This window comes from Apostichopus japonicus, chromosome 2, assembly GCF_037975245.1.
Source record: "Apostichopus japonicus isolate 1M-3 chromosome 2, ASM3797524v1, whole genome shotgun sequence".
Classification (NCBI taxonomy): domain Eukaryota; kingdom Metazoa; phylum Echinodermata; class Holothuroidea; order Aspidochirotida; family Stichopodidae; genus Apostichopus; species Apostichopus japonicus.
In genome coordinates this window covers 12,654,985-12,674,073 of record NC_092562.1, presented here as the reverse complement: position 1 = coordinate 12,674,073, position 19,089 = coordinate 12,654,985, and the positions used below count along the sequence as shown (strand labels likewise).

At 37.6% G+C, this 19,089-nt stretch overlaps 2 protein-coding genes across 13 annotated transcripts in view; one reads left to right on the top strand and one right to left on the bottom strand.

The window, feature by feature from the left end:
• The first annotated feature begins 17 nt into the window (after positions 1-17).
• Positions 18-17,700, top strand: LOC139978443 (phenylalanine--tRNA ligase alpha subunit-like). The gene is made up of 12 exons (XM_071988679.1): positions 18-199; positions 1,300-1,440; positions 2,969-3,070; positions 3,783-3,901; positions 5,138-5,230; positions 7,894-8,022; positions 9,141-9,256; positions 10,224-10,308; positions 10,576-10,675; positions 13,009-13,177; positions 15,022-15,214; positions 15,448-17,700. The coding sequence occupies exons 1-12, from the start codon at positions 62-64 to the stop codon at positions 15,554-15,556; spliced, it is 1,494 nt and encodes a 497-aa protein (XP_071844780.1). The 5' UTR covers positions 18-61; the 3' UTR covers positions 15,557-17,700.
• The window catches only part of LOC139978364 (scavenger receptor cysteine-rich domain-containing protein DMBT1-like), a 62,233-nt gene continuing 60,435 nt past the window's right edge, over positions 17,292-19,089 (bottom strand). For 11 of the 12 annotated variants that reach the window (XM_071988541.1, XM_071988513.1, XM_071988562.1 and 8 more), the window contains 2 exons: positions 18,320-18,490; positions 17,292-17,546 (listed from right to left, as the gene is read on the bottom strand). In XM_071988541.1, the coding sequence (XP_071844642.1) occupies positions 17,542-17,546; positions 18,320-18,490 (176 nt within the window). In that variant the 3' untranslated portion in view covers positions 17,292-17,541. The remainder of the gene's footprint in view (positions 17,547-18,319; positions 18,491-19,089) is intronic. The other variant, XM_071988599.1, reaches the window with a different exon arrangement.

Here is a 19,089-nt window from a genome sequence, read left to right as displayed (position 1 = left end):
TGGCATATCCATTTTAATTCTTTGGGCTTATCCCACAATAAGTAAAACTGAGTATACGAAGATGGCCGATTTACCTGAACAAATTCTTCTCTTGGTCAAGGACAAAAATGGGATAGGGACAGATGAAGTAGCTCGAACTTGTGGATGTCAACATCAAAACATTGTTGGAGCGGTGAAAAGTTTACAGGCTTTAGGAAACGTAAGTTACGTGTCATTAAGACAACTTTGCCCTGCCTAATTTAACAAGTGTCAAAGCGTAACTGCATGTTAGCTATCGTTGGTCCAGTTCCGCTACGGTACTTGGTAGGTTGTACAGTACGTGGGGGCTTCCAATATTTTTAAAAGCCCAGCTCATATTTATTAACCTACTTTATCCATACAAAAAATCGTCATATTATAACTTTTGTTTTTGGTATTAAAGCATCGAAAAAATTTGGAAGAGCCAATAATACTAGCTAGGATAGGCCTATTCTCATGAGGCATGATATTGCATCATTTGCTTTCCAAACCATATGTTAATTGTTATGTAAAGCTACTGTGGTTACAAGGGTTCCACCAGTAAAAACTTGCTGCCATGTGGTAGGATGTACGTGGGGGATTCAAATGTTTTCTAAATATCAGCACGTTATTAATAACCTACTGCATCCAATCATAACTTTGTCATATTATAAGCATTATTTTTTGTATTATAGCAAAGGTGCACATCAAAATGATACCACCTATCCCAGCCCTATTCCAGAGATTGCATCATTCACTTTCAAAGCCATATTTTGCATTCACCTACTGTGGCAACATGGGTTCACCCAGTTATTAACTGTTTGGACTAACTTAGTCCTACAATAGCTTAATATTTATGACAAACCAAAAATAAACAATCCTTCTCTCCTCCCCCCCCCCCCACTAAAAAAAGGCCATGTCAGTCCTTGTGATTCTGTTCCTGTTTTCACAGCACTTGAGGTGTCATTCTCAAAATGTATGTGCCATGGAGTGACTGCAGTGACCTTTATGGCATAGAGCTTTACTTTTGTGGCATAATCTGCAGTTACTCTGTTTGTACTGTTTGAACAAATGGAATTTAATTTCACTTTAAAATTTCCTATTCCTTACTTGGAGAAAGTAAGCATCAGGAGTTTAATTTAAAAGTGTAGTATTTTTTTCACACGTCAGAAGTGTCTTCATGTACTGTATGTGGTAACTATTGATATTTGTATTAACTTTTGACAATCAGTCACAGCCCCCATCCTCTAAATTTTAACAGTTAACAAGCGGTAAATTTTCAATTTTGCCACCTTTTATTAGCTCATCAATGCGGAGCAAAGAACATCAAAACACTGGGAAGTCACAAAAGAAGGTCTTGAAGTAGTAACGATTGGCAGTCATGAAGCAAGGATCTACAGCTTGGTCCCAGAGAGTGGAGGAATCCTGCAGGCTGAATTGATGGTAAGCAAATGAAGGCATAGAGACTTAAATCTTTGAATATTATAGTCCTGATACAGCACAAGCTACATACACTTAATATATATATATTTATAAGCATATCAAGTCTTGAAATAGCTGTATCAATGTGTAACTCAAGTTTTCTTATTCATATTCTAGTTCAAACCAGACTCACTGCGGTAGAGTAACTAACATTCGTGGGACATATATATGGAAAATATTTAGTTTGTCAGATTTTTGTCACCAAACAATTTATTAAAAGGGTGTGAAGACTCGCACAAAAAGAAATGTCTAATGCCGGTAATCTGACCTAGTTTCGAATGAGTTATAACAGTATTAGACACCACCATCGATCCCAGAAAATACACACACAGCTTGCTACTGTCGGGAATTAGACACTAGTGTACAGTCAGTATATACTGCTGCGGTCAATACCCACAGCACAGTATACAAACGATACAGCGATGAACATCTCAGATCCAGTTAAAAATAACAATTAAGGTATTAGGTTTCATTACTGTCTGCATTTTGTAGCTACAGGAAGAAAATGTCACTTTCAAGCAACAGAAAGTTAACTTTTTCAAATGGCCACACACGATTTGGGGCGAACCTTTAAAATAGCTGTATCAATGTGTAGCTCAAGTTTTCTTATTCATATTCTGGTTCAAACCAGACTCACTGCAGTAGAGTTACTAACATCCGTGGGACATAAGGAAAATATTTAGTTTGTCAGATTTTTGTCACCAAACAATTTATTAAAAGGGAGTGAAGACTCGCACAAAAAGAAATGTCTAATGCCGGTAATCTGACCTAGTTTCGAATGAGTTATAACAGTATTAGACACCACCATCGATCCCAGAAAATACACACACAGCTTGCTACTGTCGGGAATTAGACACTAGTGTACAGTCAGTATATACTGCTGCGGTCAATACCCACAGCACAGTATACAAACGATACAGCGATGGACATCTCAGATCCAGTTAAAAATAACAATTAAGGTATTAGGTTTCATTACTGTCTGCATTTTGTAGCTACAGGAAGAAAATGTCACTTTCAAGCAACAGAAAGTTAACTTTTTCAAATGGCCACACACGATTTGGGGCGAACCTTTAAAATAGCTGTATCAATGTGTAGCTCAAGTTTTCTTATTCATATTCTGGTTCAAACCAGACTCACTGCAGTAGAGTTACTAACATCCGTGGGACATAAGGAAAATATTTAGTTTGTCTGATTTTTGTCACCAAACAATTTTATTGAAATATTATTTTATGTTTTGTAAAAAGAAAAATGATAGTTTTGGAAATTTTGAAACTGGTAAAAATGGGAAGGCTTAATGATTACAGGTCTGTTAGAGTGGTTAAGAAAATAATAAATGTTGCATTGCATTATTTCACAAACACAGACAGCTTCATGAAAACTAGATACAGTTACATACTCTATGCCTACAGTACAGACTGTCACTGATGAACTATATTTTGTTTTTGTGGCTTTAAATTGCTCTGGATTTAATAGTGTTCTCTCTTCACAGAAAGCTATACCCAATGCCAAGGTTGGCTTCAGTAAAGCTATGTCAGCTGGGTGGCTGGAAGTGGATAAGAAGGTTGAAGGAGGACCAAAGGTTCTAAGGAAGGTTTGTCAGTTTTGTTACCATTTCTTCGTTCATTTGGGTAAATTGTATTTTGTGGTTTTCTTCCCTAACTTCCAATAACAGAGCAGACTGCAAGCTTGATTGGTTAGATTTCCTTTTAAAGAAAGAAAGATTTGATTTGAAGTGATTTGAATACTTGAAATAACAAGCCACCATACGGTGAATGTGTGAAGATATGTATTACATGCCAACATAATCACAGACAAATTTCCTTAATAATTCTGGCAATGGTTACTGATTTTCTCGTAGGGTTTGTAAGCACATTAGCTGTACTCAAAATTGTTATTACAGTACTCCTCCCCTACAAAACTGTGTGACCAAAACTATAACCCAGTTTATTCAGATATTGTGGGAATGTTGTGGCATCGCTTTAAATATGCACTTCTCCCCATCATTTGCCTCCATTGTGCCATGTTCCTCTGTGTTAAGACCTCATTCTATAGTACCCTATCAAAGACCATTGGGGGGTGGGTACAGTGGTGGGGGAGGGATGGTAGAGTGGTGGGAGGGGTCTGGGAGTATGAAGTAAACAGTTTCACTATTGATCTATTACTTACGTTGTTTTAAGTTTTAACCATCAGCAGGTACTGTATCTGTAATACATATTGTTTCATATTATAAGTTATAACTATATCTTACCATCACTGTTATTATTGATTATTGATGTTATTGATAAAATTATTTACTCTTTCAGGTGGATACTATTGAAGATAATGTTAAACAACAGCTTGAACAAGTTCAAAGAGGAGATATCGATGGCCTTACAGATAAACAAAGGAATGATCTCAAGAAAAGGAAGCTCATTCATGAGGTGTAAGTACAGGTCAAAGGTCATACAGTAGCTCATAGTTGTCATAAAGTTTAAGTAAGCACTTTTCATCGTTAAATAAACTCCTGTAATGCATGCCCTGTTTTAAAAACCAAACTGGTCAACTTAGGTCCTATGACTTAATATCACCATTTAACACTACTTGAAATAGCAGCCTGTACTGTATACAGAAGGAAGAAATATTTCCTTGTATTTACAGATGTTGCACACAATGTGTCATATCAAGTACATGTATGTCTTCTCAAATTACTTAATACATTTGAGATCTATTTGGCCAAATTGTGTTTGCACTACAGTTCTGTATAATCATCCCTATGAGTTACAGTTTCATAAGCAATGCCATTTGATTGGGAAAGTTGTAATGGCATAGACTAACTGTGAGATATATGCAGCAAGCACAGTGACAATAACAGAGCCCTCACCAACACCCACAAACCACCCTCAATCAGAGTTGCACTGAGTTGCTTCATTTTCAGGTCGCCTTGAGTCACTACTGGTAAAATATCTTATTCAGAGTAGAGTCAATGACTAAAGTCACTGTTTGATCTCAACAGGGAGGAACTTCCAAACTTGTGATTTTGACTTGTCTTTAAGATATGGTGGATGGAGTTATGACTCATTGCTTCTTTTCCTTCCATCCCCATACCCCATCTCCCTACCCCATCCCCTAAATCCACGTCCTATCCCCAACCTCGCTCATTGCTTCTTTGCTTCCCTCGCCATACCCCATCTCCCTACCCCATCCCCCAAATCCACCTCCTATCCCCATCCTAGCTCATTGCTTCTTTGCTTCCCTCCCCATCCCCCATTCCCTTTTCCCTCCCTCCTACTACACTAACTTGTAGAGCTCTCTAGGCACAAGTTTAAATAACCCAGTTTTGTGGTGGGTTATAAGGACAGACCGATTCAGCCATCCCTATCGTCGTAAATCATCTCTTGTTTATGTAACGGGCGACCACATCATCACAGTGATGCAGTTTTAATTGCCACGGCGTGCTCTAGTCTTTAATGTAGAATTGACGAAAGTATCCTCATGGCCAAATCAAAACGTAAAGTATGATAAGCAATGACTACACCCCGCATGATATGTTTCCTGGTTGAAACGTAGAGAGTGATTGCATGATGTTCACTGTACATATAAAATACTATGCAAGATGTGGCTGGTTGATGTTCCATGGTTAGGTATTAATTTAGTTGCTTTTATTCCTCATGTTTTTCAGAACCGTAAATACTTTCTTCATCACCCAAGGGACAGAATTCAGTACGAAAGTAACAAAACTGGAGACAGACTTGACACCAGAAATGCTTGTCAGGTAAATATTTCATGTCTCAAGTATCTTATGTAGTAGGAAGACATCTTGTAATTTCAGATGTGGCAGACAAGATCAAATTCATGTCAATATAGTATATTAATGAGCTGAAGCAAGGGAACGTAAATGTTGATTCTGAAATTTATGTCAATATTAATATTAATAAATTTAAGGGAGTCGGTAGAAGGGGGGGGGGTGGTTTGTGGCAATTCTAGGGAATGTGGCTGTTAATTATTAATATATCTCCTTTTTAAGACTTTGTTTAATATGAATACCATATTTCTGTCCATTTGGTAAGCTTTCCATAGGCAGGCAAGTAACCTTTGTTTGTTTATTTATTTGTTTTATCACAACAAAAATACAATGTGAAAGGAAGTCTACAATGTGAAAGGAACCTTTGCAGTCAAGTTGGCACATGTCTGTGTGTGTGTGTAATATGTCCTAGCTTGTAAACACGATATCTCAAGATAGGTAACCTCTGCAGTTTTCATATGGCATATGGCTTCCCCATAATATGTACAAGAACCCTTCATATATGCATGCTAGGATAGCCTTATATACAGTAGTGTAATGTTTTGTACACAATAAGGTGTAGGTCAGAGTTCACTTAAGGTCCCAAGGGGTCAAACCTTCAAATCCTTGTAAATGTGAAAATCTTCAGAACCTTAGCATCAAAGGAGGTCATTGTATATTTGCCTTATGTAGTGTAAATTTTTTTGGTGTAGGTCAGAGTTCATTTAAGGTCCCAAGAGGTCAAACCTTAAAATCCTTGTAAACACAATTTGATAGATAGGAATTTTCTTGACACTCATATTTGCAGGCGGCTTTCCAATAATAAATAAAGGAACCTTACTGTTTCGGGTGGAGATCAAAGGTCATTTGGGGTCAGCAGAGGGCAAAATGTGAAAATCTCAAAATGCTGTAACTTCAGAACCTGAGCATCAAAGGAGGTCATATATGCCTGGTATTATTGACTTATGTAGTGTAAAGTTTTGGGTGTAGGTCAGAGTTCATTTAAGGTCACAAGGGGTCAAAACTTGAAATACTTCTAAACACAATATCTCCAAATAGGATACTTGATTGGCTCTCATATTTTGCTTGTGGCTACCTTATATTGCGGCGTACAAGAACCTTATTGTTTTGGTCAAGGTCAAGTGTCATTTGGGGTCATCAAAGGTCACACTCTGTAAAGCTTTATTAACACAAAGCTGGTAAACATGGTATCCCAAAATAGAGAGATAGCCAGTATTAACTTCAGCCAGGATTATTAGCTTGCAAACTACTCTTGTGCTGTATGTGTTTTATGTACAGTACTAAAAACCAAGTAATTTCTAGGAGTTTTCCTCATACCATACTGTAGAAGACAGTATGTTTATGAAGGGAGGTACAGTAATTTGTAGATTACAATAGAATTTTTAAGGAAATTTGACAGGACTGTCTAAATTATAACAGGAAAGAGACTGAAACAAGATGTTATAAGCTGGATGTAAAATATTGATGTTTATAATATATATATTTATGTGTATGTAAAATATTGATGTGGAAATCTCCAAGGAAGGAGGGCATTTTCCTTCTGATGTTTAATAATTGTATGTACATTCAGAATAAATAAAAGTGAAATATAATTAGGCCGTTGCCGAAGACATCTCAGCAAAGTTGGTGAATTTCATCTGGATCTTGTCCTCCAAAGGAGAGGATGCTACTATGAACCAATTTCTAGCTAGTAGTGTGTTCTTGCACTTATATTAATGTTAGGTTGGTATCACTTTCCCCACTGAGCTTGTGATAGTAAACTAAACAATTCCAACTTCTCACCAGTCTCCTGATATGTTGTGGAAGCTATGAATGAAAGACTTACAGTGCTGTTCAGTTTAGTAAATAATTTAAGACTTTAACTTGAGTATGAGCAGTTTGAAGACTCCAACCCCGGAAATGAACCAATCACACAGCGAGATGGTTTGAGTACAGAAGGAAAGGTTGGGCTCAGGTTTAGCCTGCAACCCAATAAATAGATGGCAGCATTCATCAATAGATACTAACTAAGCATGCTAAACTGTATGCCAGAATTGGTAGCTTGTTCTTTACCAAATACCAGGCTGAGGAAATCCTAGTTAGTTACCGAACAGGAAGTCATCACAGTTTTTACTTCCACTGCATGTGAAAATGATTCTGTACAATCCACAGTGGGCATAACGAAGGGTTTCTGTATTTTAGTGAATGCCTACCCTAAGCTAGGGGAAATTTAAAAATTGTAAAAACAAATATTCATCCATGGATTTTGACTATTTGCAATATGGACGAAAGCTGGCATGCATTTTTGCTCTTCTAAACTTTAGTGTATTACTATGGTAGACTTGTGACACCATTGATGTGAATTGCATATATATATATATATATATATATATATATATATATATATATATATATATATATATATATATACTGTATTATGATGTATTGGACCTTGGCCTTAACTCCTGTTTCCCAGAACAGCCCAGAGAAGCCTTTGGAGACTATCTGGCTTAGTATTTTTTTTTTTTTAAACAATGTTAACAATTTCCTAAAAACTTGAGTTTGACCAACTTTGAAAGGCACTGGTTTAAGATACTTTGCTAAAACCTTCACTGTGAATGGCTTAAACATCAATTGGTTATTGGTCTTTGCAGTGGATCTTGGAAGGAGAAGAAGTTTAAATCTTATAACTTTGATGCCCTCGGAGTGATGCCTCCTTCTGGGCATTTACATCCACTTCTGAAAGTGAGGGCAGAGTACAGGCAGATTTTCTTGGAAATGGGGTGAGTAAAAATGGAGACTTTACATTTCAAAGTGAAAGTGGACCATAACAGTATGTTTTGTTATAAACAAAGGCCAGTCTTCAAGCAGAAAATTCCAGCTTCAGGAATTCTTTGCTGTTTTTTCATTCCTTCCCCTCCACTCACCAAGTGCACATTACAAGATGACTTTAGTCTTGATATGTCTTTCAGTAGTCCAAGCAAAAATAGAAAATTTTTCATCCTGATAGTGTGTTTATAGCTATTCTGGCATTCAATGTATATGACTCTTAAAAGTATATACTGAATCTCCGGAATGTTCCTTCATCGGTGATGTCATCAACTCCTCAGTGCAGGCTTAGTTCTTAATCTAAATCCAAGGTTTTATCAATTCTAACAAATCGTTACCAAGGCTCCCTTGTTTAGTTGAACTTCATCATATGTACTGCATGCCCATGTCGGTGACATGTGTAAAATTTTGTAACATGGAACATTACTTTTCGAGCATATATGTTTCTTATAAACTTTTCCTATTGAGTTAAAATTGTGTTGCATCAAATTGGAGGAAGTGGCCAATGGTCTGTTTGGTAAACTAAGCCATCCAGCCACTTTCATTGATGAGCCTTTGATCAGCTTTAAAGGAGTCAGTCTGCAAAACGTCAGGTAATAGAAACACAACCTGGATAGATGGCAGTGTTTCTATATGGTTACCAACATATCCAGATTAATTCTGTGATGATAGACATCCTGTAATTAGTGAGTTAAGAATCATTTCACGGTCAAATGTGTCGTCAATCAGACTAATTTGCAGATCGTTTAAATTTTTGTTAAGTTTTAAGTTGTATTATTTTATGCATTTCTGTGAAGCTGCTTTGAGATCATTCTTTTGCTGTAAAGCGCTATATAAATTAATAAATTATTATAAATTATGAACAATTAATTATGTGTCCTATCTAAATCTGTAAAGTGAAGCATTATTTGAAATGAAACTGTTCCCAATTCAGCTAATACTCTGCATTATCTAGTACATGCTGTTATCAATAAATTGACCAAAAATGAGTGACAAAAGCTGTTTTCAATAAATGTCATCAGTTGATTAATTTGATTTATAATGCTCTCTTGATTCCCTCGTCCCTGTTTAGTTTCTCTGAGATGCCCACCAATAACTTCATTGAGAGTTCTTTCTGGAACTTTGATGCCCTCTTCCAGCCCCAGCAGCACCCTGCCAGGGACAGCCATGATACCTTCTTTATATCAGGTCAGTGAAATACATGTTGATCCGGTCAGTCACTATATGTATATAGACAAGTTTGTCTCACTAAAACTGAAACATACCATCCTGGGAGTCCTGGGTCTCCTATACAGTATGTGTTTGAAGGGGTTTGGTGTTTGAAGGTGTTTGAAGTTGTTTGAAGGTGTTTGAATGTATTTGAACATGTTTGAACGTGGGTGAAGGTGTTTGGTTTTTTAAAGTGTTTGGTGTTTGAGGGTGTTAGGTGTTTGAGTGTGTTTGAAGGTATTTCACGTGTGGAGCTGAAAGGAAAGTAGTGGCCAAGTTAGTGGAACTGTTCTTTCATCTGAATATATTCTTGTGGCGCAGCATTTCATATGCACAGAATTTCCATTGCGGTACAAGCAGTTGTTGCCATCAGGTATAAGGAGGCAGAGGGTTTGATTGTAATTATCACATCAAGGTTCAAGAGATTTGGATGCCATACTTGGCAGTAACTGTCTGCTTGTGACAAAATATCCAACAGGTTAATTATCAGGTAACCACAGACATGAAGATTGATAGATAAGAAAAGTCTTTTGCACTTTGACATTTTCGAGAAAATATAATATGTCAATTTTTGTGGACAGACCATCAATTGAAAGTGGAAATCCATAATATTTATATTTCTTTACTGGCATTATTAGACAAAAAGGTTGTACTTTACAAGACGGCTCGCTTTGTGAAGGTGGCTCTCGCATGGGAAAGATCTCTCTGTCAGCTGTGATTGGCTCTTTGGAGCAACATCCTGAATACTCGCATACATTTTGAATCTCCAGGCTGTGAACTATAAGTTTCATACACTGATGCTTGTTCGACCTTAGGTCAAGATTTGTATTTACCCCTTCCCCCCCCCCCCCCCCCCCCTTAGCACAAGCTACTGCAGTGAGGGGAGTGGTTAAATCCCTTCTGATATGATATTAAATCTCTGAATTTGTTTTTTCATTTCTAACAGATCCAGCTAATGCCCATGAATTTCCTATGGAGTACCTGGAGAGGGTGAAGAAGGTTCATTCAGAGGGTGGCTATGGGTCACAGGGGTGAGTGTCTTTTGTTCTTCTTGTTTCATGAGATCTTTCCCAGGGTTGGCATGATGGATAGCTCCTGTTCAAAATAAGGAGCCAATCAAGTGTGTTAGTTTTACAAATTTAAAAAAAACCAAAGCCAATTAAGAATGATTTATTGTTAGAATGATTGGTTTTAAAATCAAATATTAAGTTTTCCTTCAAACTTGCAATTTTAATTGCCTTCTCCTCCACCTTTCAAGGATAAAAAATCACTCTGCTTTTTGTCTATTTCATCTGTAGATACAAATATGACTGGACCATTGAGGAAGCTAAGAAAAATATCCTGAGAACCCACACAACTGCTGTCAGCGCCAGGATGCTCTATAAACTAGCACAAGAGGTAAGCAATATTGCTGGTATTAAGAACACGTTAATTGCTGTGGGTGCGAGGATGCTCTATAAACTAGCACGAGAGGTAGGCAATATTGCTGGTAAGAACACTGTTAACTACTGTGAATGCAAGGATGCTCTATAAACTAGCACAAGAGGTAAGCAATATTGCTGGTAAGAACACTGCTACCTACTGTTAGCGCGAGGATGCTCTATAAACTATCACGAGAGGTAAGCAATATTGCTGGTAAGAACACTGTTAACTGCTGTGAGTGTAAGGATGCTCTTTAAACTAGCACAAGAGGGTAGCAATATTGCTGGTATTAAGAACACTGTTAATTGCTGTGGGTGCGAGGATGCTCTATAAACTAGCACAAGAGGTAAGCAATATTGCTGGTAAGAACACTGTTACCTAGTGTTAGTGCGAGGATGCTCTATAAACTAGCACAAAAGGTAAGCAATATTGCTGGTAAAAACACTGTTAACTGTTGTCAGCGCGAGGATGCTCTATAAACTAGCACGAGAGGTAAGCAATATTGCTGGTAAGAACACTGTTAACTCCTGTGAGTGCGAGGATGCTCTATAAACTATCACAAGAGGTAAGCAATATTGCTGGTAAGAACACTGATAACTGCTGTGAGTGTAAGGATGCTCTTTCAACTAGCACAAGAGGTAAGCAATATTGCTGGTATTAAGAACACTGTTAATTGCTGTGGGTGCGAGGATGCTCTATAAACTAGCACAAGAGGTAAGCAATATTGCTGGTAAGAACACTGTTATCTAGTGTTTGCGAGGATGCTCTATAAACTAGCACAAGAGGTAGGCAATATTGCTGGTAAGAACACTGCTACCTACTGTTAGTGCGAGGATGCTCTATAAACTAGCACAAGAGGTAAGCAATATTGCTGGTAAGAACACTGTTAACTGCTGTAAGTGCGATGATGCTCTATAAACTAGCACAAGAGGTAAGCAATATTGCTGGTAAGAACACTGTTAACTGCTGTGAGTGCGAGGATGCTCTATAAACTAGCACAGGAGGTAAGCAATATTGCTGGTAAGAACACTGTTAAAAACTCTAGGATATATAAAAGTGAGTGAGTGTGGGTGTAGGAATGTTTAACCAGCCAGCACAAGTGGGTTAGATCGGTGCATGCTTTTCTCAACAAGCAAACAGAAGGGATAAGTGGGCAAGTGTGTGAGAAGTTGATCAAACTAGCGCACAACCTAAGCAAGATTGGACTGAGAAATGTTGATTCAACCAGCATATTTAAATGGGAAATGAAGTTGGAGGTTTTTTTTAAACAAGCGAAGAGAAAGTGGTAAATGAGCAAGTGTGTAGTAAGTTGATCAAACTAGCACACAATCTAAGCAAGCATGGGGTGTTGGTGTGTTGAACAAGTAATGCCCACTAGTGGGTAATTGGTGGAGCAAACCAAGAGAAGGGGTGAGTAACAGAAGGGGTGAGTAACAGAAGGTGTGAGTAACAGAAAGGGGTGAGTAAACAGAAGGTGCAAGAATGTCAACCCAAACTTTCACAAAGGAAAAGCAAAAGAACAGTGAGCAAAATTTGACAAGTGGTAATCCAGAGATGAGAATAAAAATATCTAACCATCTTGTCACAACAGGTTAGTGAGAGACAGAAAAGTGAACTGGGTGTGAAAAGTTGTGAAAGTAAATGTTAAAAAATAATAGATGTATCGTGTGTGATGTTGACGAGACCAGCCCAAGAGATTATTTGAGAGTGGATATAGCATTGTTGAAAAGGACTACCACAAGAGATAAGAGTGCGTGTGTGTGTGCAGGTGTTGTTGGTTAATTGAGAACTACAATGTTTGTACAAGTGAGTGTTTCTTCGTTTTGAAATCACTAAAAGAAATGACATAAATTCATTATTGGAAGTTAAAGGCATTGAAGACTCGCCCCAAACCTTGTGCAGCCATCTGAAAAAGTTTAACTTTCTGTTGCTTGCAATTGTCGTTTTGTTCATATAGCTACACAATGCAGACAGAACAGTAATGAAATGTGATACCTTGCTATCTTTAGCTGGACCTGAGATGTCCATTGCTGTATCATTTGTGTACTGTGCTGCAGTATTGACCGCAGCTGTATGTACTGACTGTACACTAGTGTCTTATTACCGACTGTAGCAAGCTGTGTGTGTATTTTCTGGGATCGATGGTCGTGTTTAACACTTCTGTTACACCTCATTCGAAACTAGGTCAGATTACCGGCATAAGACGTTTCTTTTTGCCTGAGTCTTCACACCCTTCCAGTGAAGTATCATCATGTTGTGACTGTTATGATGTTACACGTTTGACATGCCATTCTCTCTGTTATGCCCAGCCGGAGTTCAGGCCAGTCAAGTACTTCTCCATCGACCGGGTCTTCCGTAACGAGACACTGGATGCCACTCATTTAGCTGAATTCCATCAGATAGAGGGAGTAGTTGCAGATTACAATTTAACACTGGCTGATTTGATTGGTGTCATACATGCTTTCTTCAAGAAACTGGGTGAGTACCTTCAAAAGGGCGATTTCGGTGGCTGAAGTTGATTGCTTGATAAAATTATTTTTGAAAAGTTCCCTGCTTGATCTTGATCCTGCTTGCTCTGTCTGACTTCTGTCAGCTTGCGGCTTTGATAAGCTAATGAGGCATGCAGGAAGACTTAAAACACATACATACATCTTTAGGTCAACTCCACATCCTCATAGTATCCGTCCGGCATAAGTACGAAGCTTTCAAATTAAGTTGTATTTTGTGAAAATTTCCCAGCAACAGGAGAGAGAATGATGTCATCACGGCAATTTGGCTAAATATTGTTTTGTTTTGTCTTTGTAACAATTAGCTCACTTATTCACATAGGAAAATATTATTTCTACTAAAAAACAAAAACAAAAATTGATGAAATTCCAAAATGCAGAGAAACTTTTTACAGCTAATCAAACATAATTGGAAATGTTTTATCAGGCTTTGATCATAAATGCAAGACGAAGATGACAGGAAAGTTAAGCTTTTGATAAACGATTCCTGTTATGGCATCACAGAGCTGCAGCTGTGACCCACTCTCGGAAAGAATCTTGGGAGAGAATCCAGGGTTCAGCCAGCCAAAATAGGGAACAATCAATCGACCATATTCTTGAGTTAGTTTTATACAGACAGTGTGAAATATTTTCCTCCTTCCGTCAAAATTGTCACATTGTGTGCCACTGGAATATATCCTTTAAAAAAAATGATCATGATTATTTAAAAACCTTTTTTTTTTTAATTGATTCAGATAATTCCCCCCTTTTTGTTTGTAAATTTGATACATGTAATGCAAACATTTTAAGTAGTATTTGCGATGTAGTGAGTTAATGTGTCCTTAGTGCTATGTGAAATTGTGTAAAGCTTTTTAAATTGTTCTAAGCTTAAAATGCATGCTGTACTAGTGTATTCTGAGTACAGGCACGGTATCAAAGTTTTCTCCTGTATGTTTTTGTTTTTTAGTTTGAAAAACATATTTTACACCTAATGGTTGCTTCATGTTGGAAATCTGTAAATGAGATTTAAGTAATGGATACTTCACTTTCGTTTTTTCCTTTTCTCTGGCTTTTTTTGTATTTTGTCTTATCTGTGGCAGAAGTGGTGCTTGCCAATTTGGATGGAATTTTATTTTTAATATTATATGTATAAATGTCCCCGTACTTGCGCTGTTCAAAATAAGAATCAGCAACTTGAAAGGAAGATAAAAGTTTCCACCACCTTAGGTTGTTTTGAAGTTAGACTTGACCATATGTTATCCAAACTAACAGTTTCTTTCTTTAAACCATATGATTCTGTTAAGCATTTTGGTGAATGGATTCATTACAAAAATCTCTATCATGACAAAGATAAATTGTGTTTTTACCTCTCCTGTTCATTATAGTTATTTATATATATTGAAAGGGCTAGCAATTTGGATGTAACAAATCCCTTCCTCCACTAACCCTCCCCCACTAACCCTCCCCCACTCACCCATCCTCCACTAACATTCCCCACCCACCCCTCGTCCACTAACCCTCTCCCAAGCACCCCTCCTCTACTAACCCTCCTCCACCCACCCTTCTTCCTCTACCCACCCCTCCTCCACTAACCCTCCCCACCCACCCCTCCACTAACCTTCCCCACCCACCCCTTGTCCACTAACCCTCTCCCAACCACCCCTCCTCTACTAACCCTCCCCCACCCATCCACCTCTCCTCCACCCACCCCTCCTCCACTAACCCTCCCTCACTCACCCCTCCTCTACTAACCCTCTCCACCCACCCTCTACTAGCCCTCCCCTACCCACCCCTTCATATTTACATTGACAGTATCTTTCCTTGCTCACTCTGCAGGCATGGAAAAGCTACGTTTCAAACCAGCTTACAATCCGTACACTGAACCAAGCATGGAAATATTCGGTTATCACGAGGGACTCAAGAAATGGGTGGAGATTGGAAACTCTGGTGTATTCAGACCGGAGATGTTACTACCGATGGGTTTACCAGAGGATGTGGTCGTTATTGCCTGGGGATTATCCCTAGAGAGGTAATGTAGTTGCTAGGGGTTTACCCCTACCAGGGATTAACATATGTAGTAATGAATATGTTTGTTTCTCATAGGTTCCTTTGCCCATTCCATCTCTTGTTTTCCGAAGAATGTCTCCTTGTGTCTGATATTATATGGAGATGAGTCCAATTATTTTTGCTGTTGTCTCTTCTGCTAAAGTAATTAAAACATTCTCATTCGTCAATCATCTCTCATTCGCTTCTTCCCCACAGACCGACCATGATTAAATACGGGATCAATAATATTCGAGATCTGATCGGGCCAAAGGTCAACTTACAGATGATCTACGACAATCCAATGTGCAGGCTGGATAAACAGTAACGTTCGTACGAGCGTTCCTGTTATTTGTGTACAATCAACTTTTACATATTCTTGGTAGTTAATCATGTCAAGCCATATACATCTTTATTGCAATCTCTGATATGGGGGTGTTGCAAGGTAATATTTCTCGATCAAACCGAAGGACATCTCATCTTTGATGTCGGTACCGTTTTTAGCTTTAAAGGATATATCTGCATCGAAGACCATCATAACTTTATATGATAGAGAATATAGCTAGGAGCAACTGCAGTTCCCACAGAGATCATTGTTTATGTACATGGTAGCCAGAGCTGTTTATGTCTCAGATAAAACAAACAGCTTTTTTTTTATTTTCAAGAATAAAATATTAATTTATCAGCAATTAAGTATTGTTGAGGTTGCTACTGTAGCTGGAATGGACGTTCTGGTGGTTTGTATTAAGAGAAAATCAAAAATCAAGGTGGTCATCTAGGCCCATTCACCATCGTGCATATGTTTTGTAGACTTCAAACTGTTTCCCAGGGTTACAATACTAAATATTGATTGTATAAGTCCTGGTAAATATTTGATTGTATAAGTACTGGTATACAGTGGGCCCACTGGCGACCGATCTTTTTTGGCAGAGGCTCAATTTAATCCCAGTATTATTTTGGTATTCTCTCTACACTTTGAGATTTAGCTATTAATTTTGTATGCACTTATGGCTCAAGAAAAGGTATATATGATACCGTGCAGGTCCCACAGTTTAAATGTTCGTAATGAGAGTAATGTGAGAGATCTTTAGTGCAATGGAAAATTAGCAAGAGGAGTGGATCTCTGCGTCAAAATATTTCGTTTGCCATGCAGATGTGGACCATGCTTGATCTTTGGGAAGTTGTTCGTTTAATTCAAGTCCCAAAACTAGAAGAATATATGTTAAAATTCCTTGGACAGAACCAACTGCTGACGATCAACTTTAGGCAGTGTGTTTTAGTTTCATAGTGGTTTTGACGATGATCGTGAAACGCTGGACAATTAAGGTTATGGTTATGGATTATGGTATGAACAAACAGATTTTATGATTTATAGAATGGAGAATGCCAGATTGTTAAAGGGGATATTCCAATGCAACAGTTATCTTAAATAGTCCTGAATAATATTTAACACCATCATTCGGAGACATCTCAATAACTTTTTGCCTAATTGGAGATTCTCTAAAATTTGGTGTAAACTGCTCAGCTATTTAAATGATCTTTTCTTCCAGGGGAAGTGGATCAAGTTGGTGGTTTGTGATGACATCATTGCAGATGAAAAGCTTAACTTACATTTGGAATGTTTGCTTTGTCGCCAAATTTACCGTTTTTTTGTTCCTTCTGAAGTTGCTTAAAACATTTTCGAGTCAGTTTTTACATAATTCCATATACTTTAAAATTGATTATTTTCCTATATAAATATTAAATAATATAAATATTATTAAAGAAAACCAGAAAAATGTCTCCAGCTTGGTTGCCATGATGATATCATTTTCACTTTTGCTTTTGCCAGATCCATTCTCAAGCTGTAACTAAATTTGAAGAAAAAAAGAAATCCTCTATTTCCCTTACAAAGTGCAATTAGGATGTGGTTACAACCTAACAATGCATTAAATTGCCAGCAATATTGATTAAACAATGGACGTTAAAGTTGCCAGAAAATCGCCTTTATAGACTGGTAAGTCCATCGGTTCTAATAAATGCTAATAATACAAGAACTAAATACTGCAAAAAACAAGTTAAACTGATGTTCTGTGTGATATTTATTTATGAAATTTTTATCCATAGTTCTTTATTTTTTTTCAATCTAATTGCGCTTTGGTAAATTCGCTCACGACCTCTTTCTTGTACGTCCAATTTCGTCTGGAGAGTTGAGATCTTTGAGCAAGATGGACTATTTTTAATGCTTGTGCACCCATAAAAAAAGGGCGGCACTGTCTAATCTACATAGATGAATATTCATAGAATTGTCGCAGCTGGGGGTATGGAAGATGCCTAATCTGTAAAGAGAATGAAGGGAATGAATTGTAGTGGTATATTTGAGAGCACTTTTAAGCAGGATGAAGAGAAAGAAAAACCTTTATCTAAACTTTGTTAAAGATTATTAAAAAGTCCTGTTGCTAATGAGAAATACAAGCCATGAGGTAAATGTTATTTTGGGATATGTCTTTTTTTTCCTTCTTTTTAACATGCAGCCAAACTGACTGAAAAACAAGTCTAACACACTCACATTGTAAGTTTCAGTCAGTCCTTCATTAGACCTGATGGATTAATGGACATCTTATGATTTCTTGGTCCTAAATATTATATGCTGACAATCCATTGCATTGATTCTCACGTAGACATGACGATGAAGGAGTTCGTAGTTTGGTTTTCTTTGTTTTTGTTTTTATATATTATGAAGCACTGAGGTTGTTTAGCGAATACAATATAACTCAAAGGGAAACATGTCCCCCCCTCACCACCTCACTTTTCTGGTTTCGGTAGTTATAAACTGCTTCGGCATTGTAGAGAATGGCTAATAACACTGGGGCCAGAAAGTTGTCAAAGAAACCCATTTAACCTACCAACTGGACGATATTCCACATCCCTCACAAGTACAACAAAATTGATGGGACATTGTCACACCAGTTGTCCGATGGTAACAGGGAGATTCCATGTCGACATTACACTTAGCTCATAAATATATATATATATATATATTTGAATATATATATATATATTTGTATATATATATATATTTGTATATATATATACTGTATATATGTCTTACCGGTTGGTAGGTATTGGATGCAATCAGGACAGTCGCAGAATTCAGGTCCAGAACCACACATTCCATTTTCTGAACAGCAATAGTTTGAACTTTTACCATCACAAATAGCAACCTCTCCATTAGCTGCCAGGTTGTCCCCACCACAACGTAAGTCATTTCGGAAGCTAGGGGCTAAAAAATACATTCAAATATATATGTAAAACAATAAAAAATGTATTCAAGATACATACAGGTCAGCCATGCTAACTAATTAACCTGCATCTTTTAAACAATAACCTATGAGGACAATTGTTGTTATCATCTGACGTCATATTCTATTTATGACGTTTGCTGTATATAATGAACGAAATTGACTACCCCCACGCCACCCTCCCACGCCCCCTCCCAAACAAAGGAGAAAGGAACACATGCATGCAGTACCATTAGAAAATGATACAGATGAAACTTCTCTTCAGGTGGTGAATCCTAGACAACATGATGCAACCATAGTAAACTTTATACCACTGACATTCAAAGTTTCTTTGTGTTTGGTCGAGAAGAAAAATTGGTCGACAACCAATTCGAAAATTTTGTTTAATGATATTTGTGGATTTAAAAAAAAAGAAGGTATGACTTCTACAGTGCAAAATATAACACCACGTTTTGCAACAAAGCACCAACAATATGTCAAAGCAGATTTTAGGATACCTCCTCCCTGTAGGTCGAGTTACCCCGGGGACACAACATCTTTCTCCGCCGGGTCGCCAAAAACGATGAAAGTGAAAATTGGG

Bases quoted from the DNA above. Each gene is read 5' to 3' on its own strand.
- LOC139978443 (XM_071988679.1), top strand. From the start codon at position 62: ATGGCCGATTTACCTGAACAAATTCTTCTCTTGGTCAAGGACAAAAAT. The intron at 10,309-10,575 runs GTGAGTGTCTTT...TTTCATCTGTAG, and splicing joins GGTGGCTATGGGTCACAGGG to ATACAAATATGACTGGACCA. The intron at 10,676-13,008 runs GTAAGCAATATT...TGTTATGCCCAG, and splicing joins TCTATAAACTAGCACAAGAG to CCGGAGTTCAGGCCAGTCAA.